Here is a 25,725-nt window from a genome sequence, read left to right as displayed (position 1 = left end):
CCCTCCCACTTAACAAGGTATTCCACTTCCTCGGGCTTTCCTTTGATGGGTTTGGAGTCCAAAATGCTCTCGACAAAATGTTCTGATTCTCCTTTTACGAAGATTGGAGGAGGAGGGGAGTTCTGTCATTTGAACTTGTCGTGGAAGTGGGGCTTCAGTCTATCCACGTGGAACACATTGTGGATCTTGTGGAGGTCTCCGGGGAGGTCCAATCGGTAGGCATGAGTCCCTATTTTCGACAAAATTGAGTAGGGACCCGTCCACTTATGGTCTAGTTTCTTCATAGGTCGTCTAGTCCTGACATTTTCCATATTCAACCAGACGTGATCCCCCTCCTTCCAGTCCGGGGCCTCCTGGCGTCTTTGGTTCGCGTACCTTGCATAGGCCTCGTTAGCTACTCGAATTCGTTCCTGGAGGTACGCATGTAGTTCCTTGAGGTTGGACGCATATTCATTGACTTCCGCTCCCTGCACCTGCTCCAGCGTAATGGACAACTTTGGATGATAACCCTTGTTGGCGAAGAATGGTGAGACACCTGTAGTCGTGTTTGGGGTATTGTTGTATACGAATTCGGCCATTGGTAGGAGGAGGTCCCAGTCGTCTTGGTCGTAGGAGCAATAGATTCGAAGGTACGCTTCCACGGATTGGTTTACTCGTTCCGTTTGTCCATCTGTCTGTGGGTGATACGCAGTGGATAGTCGGGACTCGATTCCTAATGCTCTACAGAGCTCCCTCCAGAATTGGGACACAAAGAGGGAGCCCCGGTCTGAAGTTATGTCGGAGGGCATCCCATGCTTTGAGAAGACGTATGTGATGAATAGATTGGCAAAGTCCTCCGCATTATCCGTCATATGACAAGGAACATATATGGCCTGTTTGGTGAGTCGGCAGACTACTACGAGGATGGCGTCATATTTCTCTGGGCCCGCCGTGGCTGGGAGCTGGGTGATGTGATCTAGGGAGATTGAGGACCAAGGTCATTGACCAATTGGTAACGGACGGAGGTTCCCGTAAGGTTTGGAGTGACTGGCTTTGGCTCTCAGACACGAGTGGCAGCTCCGCACGTAGTAGTTCACGTCTTTGGACAGTCCTTTCCAGAAGAACAGCTGGTTTACGAGCTTCTTGGTGCGTTTCTCCCCCGGATGTCCCCTTAGTTTGTGGTCGTGGTACGACTGTAGGACCTCTCTTCGTAGGGTCCCAACGTCTGGGACATATATACGACCTCCCCTCTTTATCAGCCCATCCTCCCAAACGAGAGATTCCTCCTCGTTGCGTGCAATCCTCCTCAGTGCTTCAATTATAGTCGTGTCCTTTGGAGCTTCCCTTACTCGATTCACTAGGAGGTCCTCATTCATAAGGATGGTAGTGTTGAGTCGTTCTGGAGGTATGAGTACCCTTTCCCTCCCTGCTAAGGCCTGGTCCCTTGAAGCTCCCTTCTTTGGGTACACGTCTGATCTGCGGGTGAGCGCGTCCGGCTTGGCTCCCAACCTCCCTGGGCGATAGTTGATGACAAAATCGTATCCTGAAAGGAGCTCTGCCCACCGGGCTTGTCGTGCTGTTAACTGCTTCGTAGTGGTGAAGTACTGGAGATTGTTATGGTCTGAGTATACTTGGATCTGGTGTCGGGATCCTTCGCAGTACGCCCTCCATTGTTTGAAGCAGTCCACGATAGCTAGGAGCTCCTTATCGTATATGTCATAGTTTAGTTCCGCGGAGATCATTGATCGTGCATGGAAGGCGATAGGATGTATCTCCCCCGTTTCAGGATCCAGCTGTGATAGGATCCCTGCTATAGCCAAGTCGGAGGCATCGCATTCGAGGACTACCGGTAGGTCCGGATTGTAATGTCCCAGAACCGGGGCTTCGGAGAATGCTGACTTCAGAAGTTCGAAGGCACTACTACACTGTGGTGTCCAGTTCCACACTGAATCTTTTCGGAGGAGCTTTGTGAACACCTTGGTAATTCCCGAGTAGTTGTCTATGAACCTCCTATAGAAGTTTGCGAATCCGAGGAACGCCTGGAGTTCCTTCACCGTCCTTGGTTTTGGCCAGTCCATTACTGCCTTCACTTTCTCTGGGTCCATGGACACTCCCAATGGTGATATGATCACCCCCAAGTACTCGACGGTGTCGACATGGAACGCACATTTTTCCGGCTTTGCGTGGAGGTGATTTGCCCGTAATCGTTCCAGGACCTTCCTGACGTGCTCCACATGGGACTCCTCGTCATCTGAGTAAATCAGTATGTCGTCCAGATAGATCACCACACAGACGTCCACCATATCGTGAAAGATCTCGTTCATGAAGAATTGAAACGCAGAGGGGGCATTCGTGAGCCCAAAGGGCATTACTAGGTACTCGAATGACCCATACCGAGTTCGGAATGCGGTCTTCCACTCGTGTCCCTGGGCTACCCTGACGTTATTGTATCCTGCGCGGAGGTCAATCTTCGTGAAGATCTTCGCCTTCCGTAGTTGATCCACTAAGGTGCCTATCAGGGGTAGAGGGTACCTATTCTTCTTTGTAATTTTGTTCAGGGCTCGATAGTCGACGCAGAGTCGTAGAGTACCATCCTTTTTCTTGGCAAACAGGACAGGAGCTCCCGCGGGGGAACTGGAGGATCGTATGAACCCTTTCCCCAACATCTCGTCGATGTACTCCTTCAGAGATTTCAGCTCCTTCTCAGACATGTTGTAAAGCTTCCCTATGGGAGGTATCGCATCACCTTCCGTTTCGATTTTGATATCGTAGGGTCGGTGCGGAGGTAGTGTTCTTGCTTCTCCAGGTGAGAACACGTCCAGGTAGTCCTGGTATTGGACGGGAATGGATTTCTTTAACTCCTCCGTCTCCTGACGCTTCGACTCTTCTTGTCGAGCTCCTTGACGACCCCTCCTTGTTCCGAACTAGGGTCCCACTCTCAGGATCCTTTAGTTGCTGCACTCCTCTGTGGCGCTGCTATCACTTGCCCGGAGCATTTCTTCAGTAGGGGACTCCTCCTTCGTCGGCGATATATGAAGGAAGTACGCTGGGGTTCCCTCCCTCAGTAGACGATCCATCCCAGCAGCTCCTATTAAGCTGATGGGTTTCCCTTGTATGGTTGGGTCCGATTTTCGTTCCACCACATGGGTACCCGCTATGAGCTGCTTTCTCCGGAAGTTGTTGCGTCGTATTGAACCCTTGGGAGTCAGACCAGACCTTGAAGGAATCTTGGGTATGTTCAGGCTTTCGATGTCTAAGGTGGGGAGGTCGGGATAAGGTCCATGCTCCCTCCTTTTCTTCCTCCACCGGACTTTTTGCTTAGCTCCCGGCCAGGAGGAGGATCGTTTTGTGTCCCTACTCTTCCACTTTTGATATGCCTCCTCTGAATCCTTCGTTGGTTTCGGGGTTACTTTCTCCATAGCGGATCGCCCAGCCTCGAGGATTTCCTCCACCTCTTCTTCCGTGCTTTCGCTCGCGAATGCTAGCCATTCGTTGATCCCATAAGGATTGGGTCGTCTGGCCCTAGATCTTTGTCCGAGGGGAATAACTTGTGTGGACCTGGTTGACTCGCTTCGTACTCTTCGTCCTTTACTTCCTCTAGTTTCACCCTCGTCCTTGGAGCTCTAAGGGGAGCTTCCGGAGTTTGTTGAGGAACTTCTGGAGGTGGTTGTGGAGCTTCAGGAGGTCGTTGAGGAGCTTCAGGAGGTGATTGGAGAGTTCCTGCGTGTATTTCTTCGCCGTTTACCCCCCTCCCTAGCTCCTCAGTACCTCCCTCGGCGCCTGGTTGGACAATTTCCGACGCAAGGGCTGCTGAGATTCGAACGTTTCGGTCCTGGAATGTCAGGCAAAGTTCCTTCCAGTCAATTACTGGGTTGTGCATGCGTAGCCACGGCAGTCCTAGCACAATTGGAGCCGTGGGGTGTAATCGAGTTACTAGGAACTCCACCTTGTGAATTGTTCCATCCGCAAAACTGATCTGGTCAGTGTAGGTCTGAGTTATCAATCCTGCGGAGGTAGGTTTCCCGTCGAACAGCTCCAAAGGGATACTGTTTGTTAGGTCAACCAAATTTTCTGGGTGTCGCATAGCGACAGTTTTGTCTATGAAGCATCTAGTTGCTCCACTATCCACTAGTGTGGCATATTCTTTGTCTTCATCGAGGTCGGAGAACGGAAAGCGTGTAAGGATGATGAAGGAGTTGTAGGATCGGGATGTGAGACGAGCTGGCTGACTCCCCGCGAGTGCAGCTCTTATTGTGGTAGGCGAAGGTGTTGCGGGGCTTCGCAGTTCGCCCTGATCTACCTCGAAGCCCCCTGCCCATTTCCCACTTCGTCCAACAGTTCTTGCTCACCTCCTTTGGTGAGTCTAAGATGTGGACGTTCCATAGATCGTCCATTCCTTCCCGTTCTTCCACCACGATCCCGGCGCGAATCCGTTCTAAAGGACGAGTTGAATCGTCCTTACGACCTCCCCCTTGGTTGGCCGTTCCTCTTCCTCGAGTTGAATCGGCCTTGGAAGCTCTTTCTGAGCTCCCTTGATCCTCCGCTGGACGTTCTAACGATTCTGGGTTAGGGCAGTCCTTTGCCCAGTGTTCCTTTCGTCCACAACGCATGCAGAGCTCTTGCCTTCGTCTCCTCCACTTCTCCGCTCTTTCCTCAGGAGTCCATTTCCTCCCGGTGTCGGTAACTCCTGCTCGGAGGACCGCTTCAGTCCATTCTCCTCCATCCCTGCAGTGACAGCAGTCTTCGTCCTCCTCTCGGTTTTCGCTATCGTAACTTTCTCCTTCCCCCCAAGCTGCGGACGCCCTCTGTCGTCCCTCTTTCCAGTTGGGCCTGCTTTGGAACCTTCCTGTCGCAGCTGGTTTCGGATTGGAGGTCCATACATCAGCTGGCTCTCTTTCCCTCCGCAAGGGGGACTTGTAAGGAGCTTCAGGTGCTAATTCCAACCCGGGGAAGCGACTCAACCATCCTTGCAGCACTTTTTCACCGTGGAGGTTCCTCAAACTCTCCGCCTGCGCACGTACAGCTCCGTCCAACTTCGTGAACACTCGGGTCCACTCGTCGTAGGATCGGGGTTCCTCCCTTCCGGTAACAACCTGTAGAGGCAACCAGGGAGCTACCCCTTTCTTGAGGTATGTTACCAGAGCCTCGTCGTTAAACCCGGTCAAAGGAGCGTATTCGTTGAAGCGAATGAAGAAGTTGGCGAAGCTTTCCTCCGGCATCTGCTTCATCCAGGCTAACCTCCTCCTTGCCTCGTCCGCCTCGTCGATGGGTCCAAATTTGGAACCGAACTCTCGTTTGAATTCTGTCCAGTCTTCGAGACAAGTGTACTCCCCCCTCAGTCGTTGCCGATTCAACGTGTCGAAGTGGGAGAGTGCTGCACCAGTGAGATGACTAGCTGCGGAAGCGCACTTGTCCTTTTCCCGAGCATAGATGGTAGGCCGTACTCCAAACATCCTTTCCAAACTGAGGACCCACGTCTTCCATGCAGACCGGTCGTCACCTGCGAAGCTTTCGATCTTACCGACGTCGAGCTTCGACTCAATGGTAATCCGATTTTTTTCTTCGTTGCTCTCCCACGTACTTCGTCCCTCGTTGGGAGGTCTAGGAGCTGCCTTACGGTGCCAACCTTGTCTTGGATCGTAGTACCAGGGTTGGTCCGGGTCATAGCGTGTTGGAGGTACGTCAGGAGCTCCAGTAGGGAGCTCTCCTCTGTCCTCCTCTCTCCTTCCACCATTCCTACTCGATTGGTTCTGTTCCCCCTCGTCGGAACCTTCCGAATTACTATCACCCGGTCCCCCGGAAGGTGGTGGAGGAGGAGGAGGCGGAGGTGGTGCCCCTCCCCCGCTCCTTCCTCCCTGTTCTCTTTGACCCTGTCCCCCTTGACTCAGAGGTCGTTCTCGATCTCTCGATTGACTAGAAAAATGTGGGGGAGGTACTCTAGGAGGGGGGTTAAAACCGCCTTTGCCTCCTCCCTCGTTTTCCAACGCGTACGCTCCTCCTTCTGGTCTCCCATACTCCCCTAGTTCAGCTCTTTGCACTCGGGCTCCCCACTCGTGAATACGTCGTCGGTCCACACTCGGAGTATCCGGGATCTGTCCTGCTTGTTCTATCTGGGGGTTTCCATCCTTAGCTCCTGTAGGAGTGTTTCGGTTAAAGGATATTGGTTCCGTAGCTTGCCAGCTCCTTGGCTGGGGAACTACAGGAGAAGGACCCCCCCTCGTATATTCTCTCATTACCCTAGGTGCTCGCCCGGATAATCCCGCCATGTTTCCTGTTTTGGAAAGGGGTCCTCCAGTTGGTACTTCTCCCGCTGTGAATCCTTTCTTTACCTCACGGAGTTGTTCCTGGAGCGTCTCAATGACCCGAGCCTGTTGTTGGATCATTGCTACCGATTCCTGAGAACGTGCCGACTCGAAAGCCATGCCAGGTCGGTTCATCTGAGCTCCCGTTACAAAGGGAGTTCCAAAAGAAGCTCCCTGCGGGGGTACCGCCTCTTCGTGAACTGCCAACGTTCTTCGTTGGTTCGGACCCCTTTGACTTTCCATTCCCACTGCCTGAGATTGCATCGATACCGACCCTTGATACGGAATGACTGATGGATTGCTCAGTCTGGGAGGAACGTGTACAGGGTTGGGAGCCAACCGAGCTGTCAGATCTTGTCCGGAGATCCGGGATGAATGTTGTGCGCCATCCATCCTCACCTCACCAAACTGGTATCGCTGCGTCGAGACTGGGGTAAAGGTTTCATTTGCAGATTAACTCTGGGGGGAGGAGTCGCATTTTGAGCCAAGGCATGTACAGTGGGGGAGGTCCCAGAGCGTAACTGGGGGCTCCTCGTGGCCGTGTTACCGGGTTTAAGGAGTTCAGGAACCTCGGTATTCCTGGGCGATGAATGTTTCTGTGCCAGGAAACGACCATCAGATCCATGGAGCTGCCCTTTCTGGTCAAATTGCTCCGGAGGGAACTCCCCTACGCTTTCGAGTTCTCATTGAACCATATACGAGGTTCCCCGATTATCCGCGACCAGTCTGCGACGGAATTCCAAAGCTCTTTCTAGATTCGATCCAGAAAGTTCCTCCGACAGCATCAGAGTGTCTGATTCCGCTAGTAGCGTCCGGTGTCGGGTCTCCTGCGAACACAACATTGCTTCAGACTCCTCACTTCTCACCAGAAGCTGGTGCATATGCCTCATGGGCGTGTACGTGTATACCGTCTGTCCGTTACGGACCCGGACGGGACTATCCTGATCAGGCATTGACTCCACTGGGGCCAGGAGGTGAGCCGTGGTGTATCTCCTGCGTCTACGATTTTTTGCAGCAATTGCATTAGCATCCTCGTTACTTTCCTCATCGATTTTAGCTGCTGCTTCCGCTAGGTTTGCGTTCCGAAGTATTTGGATCGCCTGGTAGTTCGGTATGTTAACCCTCGAAGGGGGAGGTTCAAACCGTACGGCTCCTGATCTGTAGTTAGAGGCTCGGTACAATATATGTAGCCCTGCTTCGCCACAGAATTCCTTCTCCCTTCCATGGGTATGAGGGAGGAGGGGAAGTATTCCCCTCGAGTTTCGGAACGATCGTCCGTAACGTGCCTCTGCCTCTAACAGTTCCAACATCCTCTCTGGGTCCAACAGGACGTTGTACAGCCAGAGAAAATCTGATCGATTCGCGGGGGTCATCAGCCACTGCTGGGCCTTCTCTGGGAGGTCTATCTCCAGTTGAGTTCCCACTGTTAGGAACTGTACTCGTAGGTCTGAGAATTCGAGACCGTCTCCCAATATTTCGATCCCCATTGACTCCAATACCTCCCTTAGGACCATAGCTACATCCTCCGGGATACACTCCTGAATTCGAATGACGTCTTCCAGACGCAATGTCATTTCGGACAAGGGTTGTATGGGGAAGTTGGTCCTGCTATGGTGTATTGCATGTGTACGCTCCCAGTTGGGCGTATTCATAGCTGGGCTCTTCAGGAGACTGGAGAGTGAACTTCCTCGTCTCGGGGGAGGAAGGTTAAGGGACTGTACTGGAGGTGTTGGTAACCTCCGGGATGACGTCCGAGATTGTTCGGATACGGCAGGGGATACCCTCCTCTCTGGAAGTTTCTCCTGTTGTCGTACTGTGAGAGGGTCAGTACTCCCCCCTTGTATCCTTTCGATAGCGGCTACTTGACCGCTGACTCTTCCACCCGCGTTCGAAGCTGACTCCATGTCTAGCTGCGGTATCGGTCCAGGGGGAGGTCCTCTCGTTCCCCAGGTAGGGGAGTATGCGAAACCTCCCATGGGACTACTGGCAGGTTGGGCGTAACCCATGGAGGTAAACCTCCGTTGTGGTGGTCCCATCCCAGGTTCCACTGGAGGGGGCCCCTGAACCTCCGGTTGACGTCCCTCTGGGGTCCGGATGTTGCTGGCGGTTTCATCCCCGAACGACTGTTCTGGGATGGACATCAGGCGTTGACCAGCTGCCACCGTGATGACAGTGGAGCTAGCAGCCTGGTTCGATTTATGAGCTTGTGTCGTGTTTCCACGAGATAAGGCGCTCTTTTGTTTCTTTGATTCGGTCTTGGAACTAGAAGGTCGTTCCGTTGACGTCGCCGACATTTTGTCGCGACGAGTCCGTTTGGTGACGGGAGAGCTTGGTATAATGTAAGACCTGGGTCAAAATAGGTCTTAGGGTAGGTTTGGTATATGAAGTTTTATGTTGTAGCATGCTAGGAGCAGGCTGGAGCTCGAAGGGAGCTACGAGAACCGCGACCGAGGACGGGAATGACCTAGTAGTGCCTGGAACGACGAGATGATGACCCTTGAGGGGGTTCCTAGGAGGTCCAGGGAGGTCCCTAAGGCATAGGGAGATTAAGGAAGAGTGCGGGACCGTACGGTATTGCGTAGTAGGAGTTGTACTCGCTAGAACGTCAATATAGGATTGAGTAGGTTGTATATGCAACTGGGTCTCGAGAGTGTAAGCTCCCGAGAAGGGATATGCCAGGGAGGGTAGGTCCCTGGGGGCTGAGCTTGAGGATGGACGTCCTCGAGTGTGGGAGGTGGTAACGGAGAAGCAATACGTAGTTCGACGTGAGGGGTAGCTTCGACGTTACCTAGATCGAGGTCCCGAAGCTTACGAAGTAGCTAGGAAGCTCTGGGAGGTTTGGGGAAGGGTAGCTCACCAAAGCGGGTAGGTGTTGGGGAGCTTTAGTAATGTTCAAGGGAGCTCGGGAACTCACTCGGATTGCTTAGACGTGAAGTAAAAGCGTGTATTGGATCGTATAGACGATCACAGAGACGATAGACAAGAGTTGAGAGAAACAGAGGTAATGAAACAGAGAGTAAAGAGAAATCCGTATGGTTAGCAGGTACAAAGGGACAGGGACTGGACCTATGCAAAAGGGTGTGTGTTCAAAATATACCAAGCTGGGGATCCTTAGGATATACGAGTACTTATATAGACAGGAGGAAAGGATCAGGGGAACATTGTGTGAAGTGGACACCTAAAGGGGATGATCTAAAATATATGAGAATAGGCTGATGGGTGCGTGGACGAGTTCCCGGGTCTGTCAAGCGGTGGCAGTTGTGGAGGTATCGGGTTCTCGGGTACGGTTTGAGGAGGTTTCGAGATGGTGTCTAGGGAGGGAGGGGAGGTTCCCACAAGGCAAGAAGGAGGTTCGGGGTGTTACTTGGAATGGAAGGGAGGAGTACTGCGTTGTGGCTTGGAGCCAGCACATGACATTGGTTTACTCGCTCCGTTTGTCCGTCTGTCTGGGGGTAGTATGCAGTAGACAGGCGGGATTCGATTTCTAGTGCTCTACACAGCTCCCTCCAGAATTAGGACACAAAGAGGGAGCCTCGGTCTGAAATTATATCGGAGGGCATCCCATGCTTTGAGAAGACGTGTTATGAATAGGTTGGCCAAGTCCTCCGCATTATCCGTTATATGACAAGGCACATATATGGCCTGTTTGGTGAGTTGGCAGACTACTACAAGGATAGCATCGTACTTCTCCAGACCTGCTGTGGCTGGGAGCTGGGTGATGTGGTCAAGGGAGATTGAGGACCAAGGCCGTTGGCCAATTGGTAGTGGGCAGAGGTTCCCGTAAGGTTTGGAACGACTGGCTTTGGCTCTCAGACATGGGTGGCAGCTCCGCACGTAGTAGTTCATGTCTTTGGACAGCCCTTTCCAGAAGAACAACTGGTTTACAAGGTTCTTAGTGTGTTTCTGTCATATGCATGCAATTCACCCATACGCTTCCCGGCCCGGCCCGGAGCGGCCGGACTTCGGAATAATAACCTTGTGCCCATCATTGTATTTATTTATTGTTCCGAGCTTTCATCGAGGTCTTCTGACTGTATTTGGGATGTATATAAGCTAGAATACTTTGTACGTTGTAGTCAAGCTTGAAATCAAGTGTACCATCCTATCCCAGTCTTTAATATCTTCTTTACCCTTTGCTTCCGGACTCCCGGATCATCAGGAACCCCATTTAGGCTGCTCATACCAATCTTGCACTCTTGCCATTATATTCCTGGGGACACCAACAGTGTGTGAAGGGTGTTGCTAATAGCTTCACCGACGTCCCACTCCCAGTGTGTACTACAGGCCAATACTCAGTTCCGGACCTCGGAATTATCCCGGGCCATTCCCGGGTCAGATCCGGCCTCAGAACCTCTATAGCTATTGACCTGTAGGCACGGTCTTGTCAGTTTCTCCCCTGGGTGCCCTCTCAGTTTATGGTCGTGATACGACTGTAGACCTCCCTTCGTAGAGTTCCAGTGTCTGGGACATATATGCGACCCCCCCTCTTTAACATCCCATCTTCCCAAACAAGAGATTCCTCTTCACTGCGTGCAATCCTCTTCAGTGCTTCGATCATAGTCATGTCCTTAGGAGCTTCCCTTACTCAATTTACTAGCAGGTCTTCATTCATGAGGATGGTAGCGTTCAGGCATTCTGGAGGTATCAGTACCCTTTCTCTTCCTGATAGGACTTGGTCCCTTTGAGCTTCTTTGGGTATACATCTGATCTCCTGGTGAGCGCGTCTGGTTTAGCTCCCAACCTCCCTGGTCGATAATTGATGATGAAATCGTATCCTGAAAGGAGCTCTGCCCACCGAGCTTGTCGCGCTGTCAGTTGTTTCGTGGTAGAGAAGTATTGGAGATTGTTGTGGTCCGAGTATACCTGGATCTGGTGTCGCGAGCCTTCGCAGTATGCCCTCCATTGTTTAAAGCAGTCCACGATGGCTAGGAGCTCCTTATCGTAGATGTCGTAGTTCAGCTCTGCAGAGATCATGGAATGTGCATGGAAGGCAATGGGGTGTATCTGCCCCATTTTGGGATCCAGTTGTGATAGGATTCCTGCTATAGCTAAGTCGGAGGCATTGCATTCGAGGATTACCGGTAGGTCTGGGTCGTAATGTTCCAAAACTGGGGCTTCAGAGAAAGCTGACTTCAGGAGTTCGAAGGCACTGCTACACTGTGGCGTCCAGTTCCACACTGAATCTTTTCGGAGGAGCTTCGTGAAAACCTTGGTGATTCCCAAGTAGTTGTCTATGAACCTCCTATAGAAGTTTGCAAATCCGAGGAACGCCTGGAGCTCCTTAACCATCCTTGGTTTTGGCCAGTCCATTACCCCCTTCACTTTCTCTGGGTCCATGGATACTCCCAGGGGTGATATAATCACCCTCAAGTATTCAACAGTGTCAACGTGGAACGCACATTTTTCCGGCTTTGCATGGAGGTGGTTCGCCCATAGTTGTTCAAAACCTTCCTAACGTGTTCCACATGGGATACTTCATCGTCTGAATAAATCAGTATGTTGTCCAAGTAAATCACCATGCAAGCGTCCACCATGTCATGAAAGATCTCATTCATGAAGAATTGAAACGCCGAGGGAGCATTCGTGAGCCCAAAAGGCACTACCAGGTACTCGAATGACCCATAACGAGTTCGGAATGCAGTCTTCCATTCATGTCCCTGGGCTACCCTGACGTTGTTGTATCCTGCGCGGAGGTCGATCTTTGTAAAGATCTTCGCCTTTCGCAGTTGATCCACTAAGGTGCCTATCAGTAGGAGGGGGTACCTATTCTTCTTTGTGATCTTGTTCAGAGCTCAATAGTCGACACATAGTCGTAGGGTACCATCCTTTTTCTTGGCAAACAAAATGGGAGCTCCCATGGGGGAACTGGAGGATCGTAACATCTCATCAATGTACTCCTTAAGAGATTTCAGCTCCTTCTCGGACATGTTGTAGAGCTCCCCTATGGGAGGTATCACATGCCCCTCTGTTTCGATTTTGATATCGTAAGGTCGGTGCGGAGGTAGCGTCCTTGCTTCTCCAGGTGAGAATACATCCAGGTAGTTTTGGTATTGGATGGGAATGTATTTCTTTAACTTCTCCCTCTCTTGGCACTTCGATGCTTCTTTGTCGAGTTCCTTGACGACCTCCCCTTGTTCCGGACTAGGGTTCCCACTCTCAGGATCCTTTGGTTGCTGCACTTCCTCTGGGGAACTGCTATCACTCACCCGGAGCATTTCTTTGGTAAGGAACTCTTCCTTTGTGGGCGATATATGAAGGAAATACGCTGGGGTTCCCTCCCTCAATAGGCGATCCATCCCAGCAGCTCCTATTAAGTTGATGGGCTTCCCTTGTATGGTGGGGTCCGATTTTCGTTCCACCACATGGGTACCCACTATGAGCTGCTTTCTTCGGAAATTATTACGCGTTATTGAACCCTTGGGAGTTAGACCAGACCTTGAAGGAATCTTGGGTATGTTCAGACTTTCAATGTCTAAGGTGGGGAGATCTGGGCAAGGTCCGTCCTTCCTCCTTTTCTTCCTCCATCTGACTTTTTGTTTAGCTCCAGGCCAGGAAGAGGATCATTCTGTGTCTCTACTCTTCCACTTTTGATAGGCCTCTTCTGAATCCTTCGCTAGTTGCGGGGTTCCTGCCTCCATGACAGATCGTCCGGCCTGGAGGTTTTCCTCCACCTCTTGTTCCATGCTTTTGCTCACGAACGCTAGCCATTCATTGATTCCCATAAGGATTGGGTTGTCTGGTCCTAGATCTTTTTCTGAGGGGAATAATTTGTGTAGACCCGGTTGTCTTGACTCATACTCCTCGTCCTTCACTTCCTCCAACTTCACCTTTGTCCTTGGAGCTTTAAGAGGAGCTTCAGGAGGTTGTTGGAGAGTTCCTTTGTGTATTTTCTCGCCATTTACCCCCCTTTCTAGCTCCTCAGTACCTCCCTCGGCTCCTGGTTGGACAATTTCCGCCGCAAGGGCTGCTGATATTCGGACGTTTCGGTCCTGAAACGTCAGACAAAGTTCCTTCCAGTTAATTACTGGGTTGTGCATGCATAGCCACAGTAGTCCTAGCACAATTGGAGCCGTGGGGTGTAAGCAAGTTACTAGGAACTCTACCTTGTGAATTGTTCCATCTGCAAAGCCGATCTGGTCAGTGTAGGTCTGAGTTATCAATCCTGCGGAGGTAGGTTACCCGTCGAACAGCTCCAAAGGAATGCCGTTCGTTAAGTCGACCAGGTTTTCGGGGTGTCGCATAGCGACGGTTCTGTCTATGAAGCATCTAGTTGCTCCACTATCCACTAGTGTGGCGTATTCTTTGTCTTCATTGAGGTTGGAGAACGGAAAGCATGTAAGGACAATGAAGGAGTTATAGAATCGGGATGTAAGACGAGCTGGCTGACTCCCCACGAGTGCAGCTCTTATTGTGGTAGGCAAAGGTGTTGCAGGGCTTCGCAGTTCGCCCTGATCTACCTCAAAGCCTCCATCCCATTTCCCGCTTCGTCCAACAGATCTTGCTCGCCTTCCTTTGGTGAGGCTAGGACCTGAATGTTCCAGATGTTGTCCATTCCCTCCCATTCCTCTACCATGATCCCGGCACGAATTTGTTCTAAAGGACAAGTTGAATCGTCCTTACGACCTCCCCCTTGGTTGGTCATCCCTCTTCCTCGAGTTGAATTGGCCTTGGAAGCTCTCTCTGAGCTCCCTTGATCCTCCACTGGATGTTCCAATGATTCCGGGTTAGGGCAGTCCTTTGCCCAGTGCTCCTTTCATCCACAACGCATGCAGAGCTCTTGTCTTCATCTCCTCCACTTCTCCGCTCTTTCCTCAGGAGTCCATTTCCTCCCGGTATCAGTAACTCCTGCCCGAAGGACCGCTTTGGTCTGTTCTCCTCCGTCTCTGCAGTCGCAGCAGTTTTCCTCTTCCCCTCGATTTTCATCATAATAGTTTTCCTCATCCCCCTAAGCTGCGGAAGCCCTCTGTTGTCCTTCTTTCCAGTTGGACCTGCTTTGGAACCACCCTGTCCCAGCTGGTTTTGGATTGGAGGTCCAGACATCAGCTGGATCTCACTCCCTATGCAAGGGGGACTTATAAGGAGCTTCTGGTGCTAGCTCCAGTCCGGGGAAACCACTCAGCCATCCTTGCAGTGTTTTTTCACCGTGGAGGTTCCTCAAGCTCTCTGCTTGCACACGTACAGCTCCGTCCAGCTTTGTGAACACTCAAGTCCACTCGTCGTAGGATCAAGGTTCTTCCCTTCTGGTAACAACCTGTAGAGGCCACCAGGGAGCTACCCCTTTCTTGAGCTATGTTATCAGTGCCTCGTCATTAAAGCCGGTCAGAGGAGCGTATTTGTTGAAGCGAATGAAGAAATTGGCAAAACTTTCCTTAGGCATTTGCTTCATCCAGGCCAACCTCCTCCTTGCCTTGTCTGCTTCGTCGATGGGTCCAAACTTGGAACCGAATTCCCATTTAAACTCTGTCCAGTCTTCGAGGCAGGTATGCTCCCCTCTCAGTCGTTGCCCATTCAACGTATCAAAGTGGGAGAGTGGCTGCTGAAGCGCACTTGTCCTTTTCTTGAGCGTAGATGGTAGGACGTACCCCAAACATCCTTTCCAGGCCAAGGACCCACATTTTCCATGCAGAACGGTCGTCACCTGCAAAGCTCTCGATTTTACCAACGTCGAGTTTCAACTCGATGGTGATTCGATTTTTTTCCTTGTTGCTCTCCCACATATTTCGTCCTTTGTTGGGGTTTCTCGGTGCTGTTTTTCGGTGCCAACCTTGCCTTGGATCATAGTACCAGGGTTGGTCAGGGTCATAATGGGTTGGAGGTGCTTCAGGAGCTCCAGTGGGAAGCTCCCCTCTGTCCTCCTCTCTCCTGCCACCGTTCCTACCCGATTAGGTGTGTTCCCCTTCTGTTAAGATCATGTACACCATGAAACCGTGCCAGGGCCACAAGGTGTCTAAGTGCGGAAGATGAGTGGGACAGTAGTGAAGTTATTAACAACACCGCCGTTACGCCGTAAGTCCCCGGAGATCGAGAGTATAGGAAGAGGAGCTAAGTAGCAGCCAAGTCGGGCGGCGGTAACGCCGGTGACGAGGAGTGGACCGGAGAACGTCTAAGTCCTAAGGTCGAGTAGAACGTACTTTGAGGCGTTGAGCCTGAAGACTTAGAGAAGAGTTAAGTTGAGAAGGGAGATCTAAGTTGATCTAAGTTGATAATTAAACTGAGGAACTACAGTAGCATACAGGCAGTATTTATATCTACGGATCGGCGCATCGGTGCGGAGCGCTGGACTAACTACTAGGAGCTATACGAGTAGTACCTGCAGGGTAAAGTAAAAGACAATAAGGAGGGACTAGAACAAAAGGGTATGTGTATGTAAGACCTGGGTCAGAATAGGTCTTAGGGTAGGTTTTGGTATACGAAGGTTTATGTTGTAGCATGCTAGGAGCAGGCTGGAGCTCGAAGGGAGCTACGGGAACCGCGACCAAGGACGGGAATGACCTAGTAGTGGCTGGAAGACGGGATGATGACCCTTGAGGGTGTTCCTAGGAGGTCCAGGGAGGTCCCTAAGGCGTAGGGAGGTTAAGTAAGAGTGCGGGACCGTACGATATTGCGTAGTAGGAGTTGTACTCGCTAGAACGTCAATATAGGATCGAGTAGGTCGTAGATGTGAATGGGTCTCGAGAGTGTAAGCTCCCGAGAAGGTATATGCCAGGGAGGGTAGGTCCCTGGGAACTGGGCTTGAGGATGGGCATCCTCGAGTGTGGGAGGTGGTAACGGAGAAGCGATACGTAGTTCGATGTGAGGGGTAGCTTCGACGTTACTTAGATAGAGGTCCCGAAGCTTACGAAGTAGCTAGGGAGCTCTGGGAGGTTTGGGGAAGGGTAGCTCACCAAAGCGTTTAGGCGTTGGGGAGCTTTAGTAATGTTTGAGGGAGCTCGGAGACTCACTCGGATGGCTTAGACTTGAAGTAAAAGCGTATATTTGATCGTATAGATGATCAGAGAGACAGTAGACGAGAGTAAAGAGAAACAGAGGTAGAGAAACAGAGAGTAAAGAGAAATCCGTATGGTTAGCAGGTACAAAGGGACAGGGACTGGACCTATGCAAAAGGGTGTGTGTTCAAAATATACCAAGCTGGGGCTTGGGGACGTGTCAGAGCTACTTAAATAGGTACGGGAAGTGGACAAGGGAACATCAGGGGATCTAGTGAACATGAGGCGGTAATCGAGATTGATACTTAATGGAGTTGCTGTAGGGGGTCCTGTATGCGCGCCAGGGAATGTACATGTGTTGGGGAAGTCATCAGGTGCTCGGGTAACGGATCTGTCTTGGGGGTTTACGGCATGCGGGAGCTCCTGGTCGGTGCTGAGACGGATCTGGTGGCGGTCGGGGTATGACAGCGTGTCGGTGAAGGACATTTGGGTAGGTATATGGTGGTACTTGTGTGGGGAAGGTGCAGGATGGAGGTGCATGATGGTACTTGGGGAGGTGACTTGGGAGGTGTAGGGGAAGTGCAGGAGGTGGATAGAGTGGTGACAACGTGTGGCGGGTACTGGGGCTGGTCTGGTTGTAGGCAGGGCATGACAGTGTAGCGAGAAAGAACAATAAGAGTGAGATTACAATAAAAGGTAGATCTCCGGAGTACCGAGCGGCGGAATGGAGGCCCGAGGCATGGACTTGACACCTTCATCGGAACCCTCAGAATTGTTATCACCTGGTCCCCCTGAGGGTGGTAGCAGAGGAGGAGGCAGAGGTGGCGCCCCTCCTGTCCCCTTTGATCCCACCCCCCTTGGCTCAGAGGTCGTTCTCAATCTCTCGATTGACTAGAGAGATGTGGGGGAGGTACTCTAGGAGGGAGGTTAAACCCTCCATTGCCTCCTCCACTTACAGCTATTCCACCGTCCCCTAATGTGTACATCCCTCCCTCTGGTCTGACATACTCCCCTAGTTCTGCTCTTTGCACGCGGGCCCCCCACTCTTGAATACGTTGTCTATCCACACTGGGGGTGGCCGGTACTGGGAATGTTTGTTCTCCCTGAGGGTTCCCTTCCTTAACTCCCATAGGAGTGCATCTATTAAAGGATCTTGGCTCCGTAGCTTGCCAGCTCCTTGGCTGGGGAACTACAGGAGAGGGACCCCCCCTCGTGTCCTCTCTCGTTACCCTGGGTGCTTGCCCGAATAATCCCGATGTATTTCCTGTTTTGGAGAATGGTCCACCAGTCAGTATCTCCTCTGCTGTGAACCCTTTCATTACCTCACGGAGTTGCTCCTGAAGCATCTCAATGACTCGAGCCTGTTGTTGGATCATTATTGTTGTCTCCTGAGAATGCGCCGGTTCAATGATTGTGCCAGGTCAGTTCGTCCGAGTTCCCATCACAAGGGAAGTTCCAAAAGGAGCTCCCTGCGGAGGTATTGCCTCTTCGTGAACTGCCAACATCCTTTGTTGGTTCGGCCCCCTTCTACTTTTGCCTCCCACTGCCTGAGATTGCATTGATACCGACCCTTGATAGGGGATGACTGATGGATTGCTCAATCTGGGAGGAATGTGTACAGGGTTAGGGACCAGCCGAGCTGTCAGATTGTGTCCGGAGATCTGTGATGAATGTTGCTCGCCATCCATCCTTACTTCGCCAAACTGGTATCGCTGTGTTGAGACTGGTGTGACGGGTTTTGTTTGCAAATTACGCTGGGGGGAGGTCCCCGATCATAACTGGGGACTCCTCGTGGCCGTATTGCCAGGGTTATCAGATCCAGGAAACTCGTTATTCCTGGGCGATGAATGTTTGCGTGCCGCTAAATGACCATCAGAGCTTCGGAACTGCCTTTTCAGGTCATATTGCTCTAGGGAGACCTCCCCTGCACCTTCTGGTTCACATTGAACCATGTACGAGGTTCCCCGGTTATCTGCGACCAGTTTACGACAGAATTCCAAGGCCCTTTCTAGATTTGATCCTCAAAGTTCCTCCGACAGCATCAGAGTATTGTCATGCCTCGCCCCGAACACATAGCCCACAAGCTCCTTAACATAGTTCCAGGGACTGAACCTATGCAAAAGGGTGTGTGTTCAAAATATACCAAGCTGGGCTTCTGGACGCTACGAGACTGCTTAAATACATATAAGGAAGTTAACAAAGGAACATAGTATGAAACAAGCACTTAATGGGGTTTCTAAGTACATGAGGACGGAATGATAGATGCATGTACATGGTTCCAGGGCCCTGTAGGAACATTGCTCAGTTGATTTGAGGGAAGCTAATGATTGTGGAGGTTGTTCTAGCAGTAAGGAGGTCTAACGGGATGTTGGGAGGGATATTGTGGTCCAGAGAAGGAGGCTGGGGAGGTTGGGAACTAGGTTGGGGAGGCTGGGAACTATGTTAAGGAGCTTGTGGGCTATGCAATTCGGGGCGAGGCATGACAAAATGGAGGATCTTGGAGTTCCGAGCGGCGGAGTGGGGCACCGAGGCATGGACATAATACATACCCCAACAGTGCTGCCTCCAGAACCCCGTCGCACCACAAGAATCAGTATTCCAACGATTACTCATGCGAGTATCTACAGTCAGAAATGAATGCCAGAAGTCAGGGTGTGGAATGGGCCGCTGAAACTGTATGCCCATGTGCCACAATGGCCCAGCTGTCTGTCAAACTGGATGGCTATATAACATGCATGACTGCAACCAATTCATCTCACTCTATTCCTCGCTTGTACAACAATGCTATGCATATGGATTCTGCATGGTGGACGAAGGCTATGGACACAAAGTACAACACCCTCATGAAAAAACACACATGGGATCTTGTCAACAAGCCACCCGGGGTCAATGTGATGGATTGCATGTGGGTGTATGATGTGAAGTGGAATGGAGAAGGCGTCGCAATCAGGGACAAGGCTCGGCTGGTTGGAAAGGCTTATACTCAGCAGCTCGGCCTGGACTACAATGAGACTTGGGCAGTTGTTATGCACTTGAAGTTTGTTTGAATGTCTGCAGCTATAGCGGCGCACCTTGGACTTCACCTCTGGCAGGTTGACTTTGTGTCTGCATATCTCAATAGCAAGACCATGGAGGATATCTACATGCAACAACCTCCTGGATATTTCATTCCTGGGGGAGAAGATAAGGTGTGTAAGTTAGTTCATACCATCTATGGTACCATGCAGGGAGCCCATGATTGATATGAGATGCTATCAGCCACATATAATGATCTGGGCTACTACACCTCTCATGCTGATCCTTGCGTATGCACAAAGTGGTTGAAGGATGGGTCCTTCACAATGATGGATACTTACACTGACAATGTTTGGGGTGCATCATCTAGTAAGGAGGAAGCAGAGTGTCGGATGAAGGAACTGGGTGATGAATGGGAGATCAAAGATGTTGGGGGAAAATAAGTATTTTCTCGGAATGCCCATCGACCAAGGCCTCGACATGGGAACCATTCAACTGTCGCAATGACCCTACTTTGAAAACATAATCAAACAACTTGGGCTTGAACACATCACCTTGTGCTCTACCCCTCTCCCACTCAGCATCATCCTTGACAACACCATGTCACCCCCAAACAATGCTGAACATAGTGAGATGCAAGACAAACCTTATCGTCAAGTATTGGGCTCAATAATGTGGGCTCAGATTGCGACCTGACCTGACCTTGCTTTCGCTGTCAGCCTACTCGCTTGCTTCCAATCCAACCCTGGTCCCACTCACTGGCAAGCCCTTATGCATACCATTGGCTATATCAGGTCGACGCTGAACTACGGCATCACATATTCCAGACCAACCACTCAAGCCTGTCAGATTCATTGATGCGAACTATGGTGGCTGCCATGACACCAAGCAATCTATGTCAGGATACATTTTCACAATGGCAGGTGGTTTGGTTTGTTGGAGCTCCAAATGCCAGGCCACTGTGGCTTTGTTGACCATTGAAGCTGAATATGTGTCCCTCACCTGCACCGCACAGCAGCTGAAATGGACTCACTCGTGGATGGAGAAGGTTGGCTTACCTCAGGAGAAGCCGGGGATCTTGAAGGGGGATAATCAAAGTGCAGTTTCATTGACAATGAATACATGCAATCACGGGAAGGTCAAGCACATTGACATTTGGGAACATTACATCCGTGAGCTCATTTAATCTGGAGAAATTGATGTCGAGTTCATCCGTGGAAATGCCAATGCTGCTGATATTTTCACCAAACCACTTCCCCATGATGCTCACTACCATTACCTTTCTGAACTCAACATTCTTCCCACCTGGGCACTCTTGTCTGGGGGAGTGTTGGAGGTGACCTGTGCACCTTAGTGCACTTATACCATATTCATACCATTCCTGCCCCTTTCATTTCCAATACTTACTTATTGCTTATCTTTCCTTATCACCATACTCCTATTACACTTTACAGATATACTGCGTATCTCACTCATCTGTACCTCAGTTGTTTCACCACCTACATTGTGAACACTGAGGTATGTTTACTGACTTTACTCATACTTGATCCTTACTTACGCCTCTCGTAGCTTATCATATATTTCTCCTTCTTTCAGGTAGCTACGAGACTCCAATATAGTTGTTTCACCATCTACATTGTGAACACTGAGCTTATCATACATTTCTCCTTCTCTCATGCTTAGATACTGATTAGCCCTTGGCACAGCTTACTAGTATACATGATTTTAATACATATGAGAAGTAAGAGGTCAGACCTAGAAGGAAGATTGACCAGTGGAGTAGGGACTCCCAGAGCTCACTATCTTATCTCATATCTTATCTAAATTCATGTTGTCATCTGTTTGTTCGTAGTAGTAGAGCACATATTCAGTAGGTAGAGTAGGTCAATCAAGCACATCGAGTCCATCTGTCCTATCAGATAGTGAGATCCCCCAGTCCATCTTGGTGACAACAGCGATTTGAGCCGCAGCCAAAAGACAAAAGTTTCCTCGATTCGAAACAGACACCCGAAAAACTTGACACGCCTAACAACCTGGCTCTGATACGCGGATCCGACGGTCGCTTTACCTCGACAAACCTCTCTGACACTGACGAACGACCCAGGACGGAGGCTGTTATTTGTAGCACAGGCAGCGAATCGGATTTTGAAGACTTAACACCATTAAATTCTGGTGAAAAAATTTTCCAGACAGCAGTCAACATCACCAAGCCCCACGACATGAAAGCAGACTCAACCTATACCTTCCGAAAACCGTTGTAGACCCATGGCTGCTCAACAACCTCTAGCCCGGTTCTCTGGAGACCCAGACGACCCGATCCAACCAGCAACATTCTTGCAGGACTTCAAGGTTCAGATGACCGAGTTGATGACACCGCGCGTGGACCTGGCCAGCTGTATCAAACCATACCTCAAGAGAGACTCCTGGGCTTGGGAATGGTACACCGAAGACCTAACCGCCACCGATAGAACTGGATCCTGGGAGGGGTTTGAGGCGAAGTTCCACCTCCGCTTCCCGTCACAAAAGAAGGAAAAAAAGTCAGCAAAGCTGTATCTCACCAGCCTGGAGGCAGAAAGAATCACTCATGAGCAAATCATGATGACCAGCGACGACACTAACCAGCCGTACCACCAGTGGTGGGCTGATCGCCTGCTCCGTCTAGCAAAGGGTGCCGAAGTGGAAAAAACAAAGCAGTTGATTGGGATGGTTTGGAAGAACCTACCCTACGCACTGAAGAAAACGATTGACGAAGAGCACGACAACTGGACGGAGTTCACAGATGCTATAAAAAAGGTGAAGTGGAGTGTCCTGAAGGTGGAGGCTGAACACGAGGCTAGCAAAGTTGTTCCACTGATCGTCCCAGAAACCCCCCAAACCAGGCTCGCCACTTCCTTCGCAGCAACTTGAATCGCATCTCCCCCTTCGCCTTCCCCAAGTAGAACCAGGCCGGCTTACCCTACAAGCATGGGAGGTCGCAAACCTCGGCGAGTATTCACAGTGTTAGATGACCCACGCAAGAGTACACTCCGCCGGGGCATTGCAGCTAAGGTACAACACCCCGATACACCCAAGGGGATGGCAGTGTGGAAAGCTGAGCTGTTGGACTGGGCATCCAGACATGGGGTGGATAGTGCCCTGTCTGAGATGACTATTGTCCCACTGAAGCCAGGAACGGAGGCCGTATGTTCGGGAGAGTGCTTCAAGTGTGGAGGAGCTCGCCACGGAATCGACGTTCCCTGCCCCAGGCCGGGTACGATCCCGCCGGTGGAATCAGACTGGAGAGCTTACTGCCAAAGAGAGCTAGGGGGTAGACCAGCGCGAGTAAACGCAGTACAGATTGTAGGCCCGGAAGCCATCTTTGAAGGAATGGTCGATTCGGGAAATGGGGACAGGTTAACGTTCTGAGTGGTGAATGGGTAACCCTAGGTATTACGTCGGTTGTGAACAATGTACAACCCTAGGTATTACATCAGTTGTGAACAATGTACAACCTTTCTTGAACGAATCCAATATTCTTGAAGTGTACGGTGTCCACAACGGCGGAAGCCATGTTAGTGCTCCATTCTCAATGGAGATCAATCTGAAGGATGACGAGGGACAGCAAGTGGAGGTGAAGGTGATGGTGGATGATGGCGCAATGGTAGCAGCGATGGATACCAAAGTTTACGAATGCCTGCGAAAGTCGATAGGGGGGTGGACAGCAACGCAGAAGAAATTTCGAATGGCAAATGGTAGTGTAGTCCCGGGAAAGGCGTGTTGGATGGGTCGGGTGAACAATCAAGGCGCGGAAGTCGAAGGGGGGTTTGAAGTGTTTGATAGTGGTGGTAGTTGGAACTTCCTGTTCGGCAAACCGCTCCTCGAAAAGTTTGCAGCGGTACATGACTACCAAAAGGATTCCATTTTGTTACGAGGACGGAAAGGGAATATACGGGAGGTCTTCAATGAAGGACTTGGAGCCGCGATAAAAGGGACATTGGAGGAAGAGGACAGGGATTTACCGAGGCCATCTGCCCCAGTGCAGGCGGTTCTCGAAGAAAGCGAGGGACCATTGGGCGGGGTTATCGTGAAGGCATTAACCCCGCTGGACAGGGAAGTTGAAAACCTGTTTCGCATAGAATGGGAACACGTTGCTAACATCGACGGACAGTACCTACCTAGGTTTGAAGCTCCCACCCGACGACAAAATCCACAGATCGAGGAGGTCCCAGATGAAGACCTAGAGCACACACATGCTGGATGGGATATGCCTCAAGAGGCTCCAGAGCTACCGACGAGCATGACAGAGGAAGACTGAAGGAGGTTGGAAGCCGAGATGGAGGAGTGGTTCAAGGAGTCGAGGAGAATCCGAAGGGAGGAGGCCATCAAACATCAAGAAGCGCTCGAACAGCGGCAGCAGGAGCGATGGAAGGCTTGGGAACTGGAGGATGAACAACGGGATGCTGAATGGAAGGAGTGGTTGAGAAAGAGGCGCGCAGAGCCTGGCCTACGCAAGTGGTTCTTCTGGTGCAATAGGCTCAAAGAGCCAGTTCCTCCAAAGAGGTTGAGCGTGAATTTACCGGGGGGACTTAACGCATCCCCCTCGAGGGAAGTCTCACCAGATGTCACAGCAGCTGAAGGCGCCTGTATTGACCCCTCCTTTGCAGAGTTTTCGCCTCACCATGCAGACGTAAACCCTACGAAGACGACGTTTGACATGCAGGATGGAGTGCAAGGGAAGAATGCTGCTGAATTTGAGCCTAACGGCATATGTACGGACTCAGTGGGGGGATTTAATATACCCCCCTCGAGAGAAGTTCCTAAAGGCAATCCACCAGATGACCCACACCTTGCTGACCAAACCCGCACAGTTCCGATTTGCATGCTGCAGGCCGAGGAATACCCAAACCTGAGCTCCCTAGGGCCGGACTTCTCCCAGACGCGTTAGACCAAAGTGACGATGTAAACCTGTTCACACGCAATGAGGGAGAGAATGGGGCGTTTCGGCCAGAGCATGTAAAGGAAATTCTCCGCAAGGTAAAAATTGGGGCGGAACTTTCGGTGGACCAGCGAGCGAGGGTGGAACAGCTCTTGAGTAGCTATGCCGACTGCTTTGCGCTGTTCGTAGGTGAAGTCAGACCAGTAAAAAACGCAGTCCACCGGCTGAACGTACCAGAGAATGCCACCCTCCCAAAGAAAGTCAGGCAAAAGTCCCTAACACCGCCCCAACGAGAGTACTTGCATGCCAAGATTGATGAACTCCTTGAAGCAGGTGTAATCGAGCGTTGCAACCCGGAAGACGTGAAGTGCGTGTCGCCGTTAACTCTGGCGCAGAAGGCACATGAAGGGATGGGGCTGACAGTAGAGGAACTGATGTACAGGCTGAATGAGGAATGCGCAGCCACGGGTCTTCCTACTCGTCTAGTACAGACCCCGAGTCCGGCAGAACACGTGGAGCCCACTAAACCAGCAGAGTGGAGAATCTGTCAGAACTTCATGGCAGTAAATAAACTCACGGAGATAGCGCCAATGCCTCAGGGCAACATCAGGTCCAAACAACAGTCTTTAAGTGGCCATACTGTTAAGATCATGTACACCGTGTAACCGTGCCAAAGCCACAAGGTGCCTAAGTGCGGAAGACGAATGGGACAGTAGTGAAGTTATTAACAACACCGCCGTTACGCCGTTAGTCCCCGGAGATCAAGAGTAAAGAGGAAGGAGCTAAGTAGCAGCCAAGTCGGAGCGGCGGTATCGCTGATGACGAGGAGCGGACCAGAGAACGTTCAAGTCCTAAGGTCGAGGGGAACGTACTTCAAGGCGTTGAGCCTGAAGACTTAGAGAAGAGTTTAAGTTGAGAAGGGAGATCTAAGTTGATAATTAAACTGAGGAACTACAGTAGCGTACAGGCAGTATTTATATCTACAGAACAGCGCATCGGTGCGGAGCGCCAGACTAACTACTAGGAGCTATACGAGTAGTACCTGCAGGGTAAAGTAAAAGACAATAAGAAGGGACTAGAACGAAAGGGTATGTGTAGCGAGAAAGAACAATAAGAGTAAGATTACAATAAGGAGCAGATCCTCGGAGTACCGAACAGCGGAATGGAGGCCCGCGGCATGGACTTGACACATACCTATATCTGTCTGTTTGACTTTGCATCTGGGTTTTATGGCTGCGAAGTGGAATGAGAATCTCGACCTTATACGGCATTCTATGTGGAGGGCAAAGGTTACTTCTGGTGCGCCAAGCTTCCCTTCGGCCTTACGGGTGTCCCATTGACCTTTGCCAACATGACAGCCCTGCATCTAGATGACCTCATCGCCGACGGCACCATTGAACTCTTCGTGGATGATGGAGGGTTGGCAGACGACGACTTTGAAGCTATGTTCGTAAAGCTCACGCATATTCTGGACCGAGTCCGCTCTTGAAACTTATCCCTGTCAGCTGCAAAATCGGAATTCTTCATGTCTGAGGGTATCTTTGCAGGGGGGAAAATCAGCAAGGAGGAAGTCACAGTGGACCCGGCA

At 51.0% G+C, this 25,725-nt stretch overlaps 2 protein-coding genes across 2 annotated transcripts; one reads left to right on the top strand and one right to left on the bottom strand.

The window, feature by feature from the left end:
- Window positions 1-15,905: 15,905 nt before the first annotated feature.
- On the bottom strand, window positions 15,906-17,583 carry C8R40DRAFT_1175661 (uncharacterized protein; the record flags this gene model as incomplete). Its single annotated transcript, XM_046232360.1, has 4 exons — window positions 15,906-16,127; window positions 16,406-16,838; window positions 16,896-17,098; window positions 17,164-17,583. The coding sequence occupies 4 exons, from the start codon at window positions 17,581-17,583 to the stop codon at window positions 15,906-15,908; spliced, it is 1,278 nt and encodes a 425-aa protein (XP_046081491.1).
- Window positions 17,584-22,790: 5,207 nt separating this feature from the next.
- Window positions 22,791-24,802, top strand: C8R40DRAFT_1175657 (uncharacterized protein; the record flags this gene model as incomplete). The annotated part of the gene is made up of 3 exons (XM_046232359.1): window positions 22,791-23,380; window positions 23,519-23,970; window positions 24,090-24,802. 3 exons carry the CDS (start codon window positions 22,791-22,793, stop codon window positions 24,800-24,802), a joined length of 1,755 nt encoding a protein of 584 aa, XP_046081490.1.
- Between the last annotated feature and the right edge of the window lie 923 nt (window positions 24,803-25,725).

Source organism: Lentinula edodes (genome assembly GCF_021015755.1).
Source record: "Lentinula edodes strain Le(Bin) 0899 ss11 chromosome Unknown C8R40scaffold_45, whole genome shotgun sequence".
Lineage (NCBI taxonomy): Eukaryota > Fungi > Basidiomycota > Agaricomycetes > Agaricales > Omphalotaceae > Lentinula > Lentinula edodes.
The sequence above is the reverse complement of the archived record's forward strand: the minus strand, read 5'-3'. Positions and strand labels throughout refer to the sequence as shown.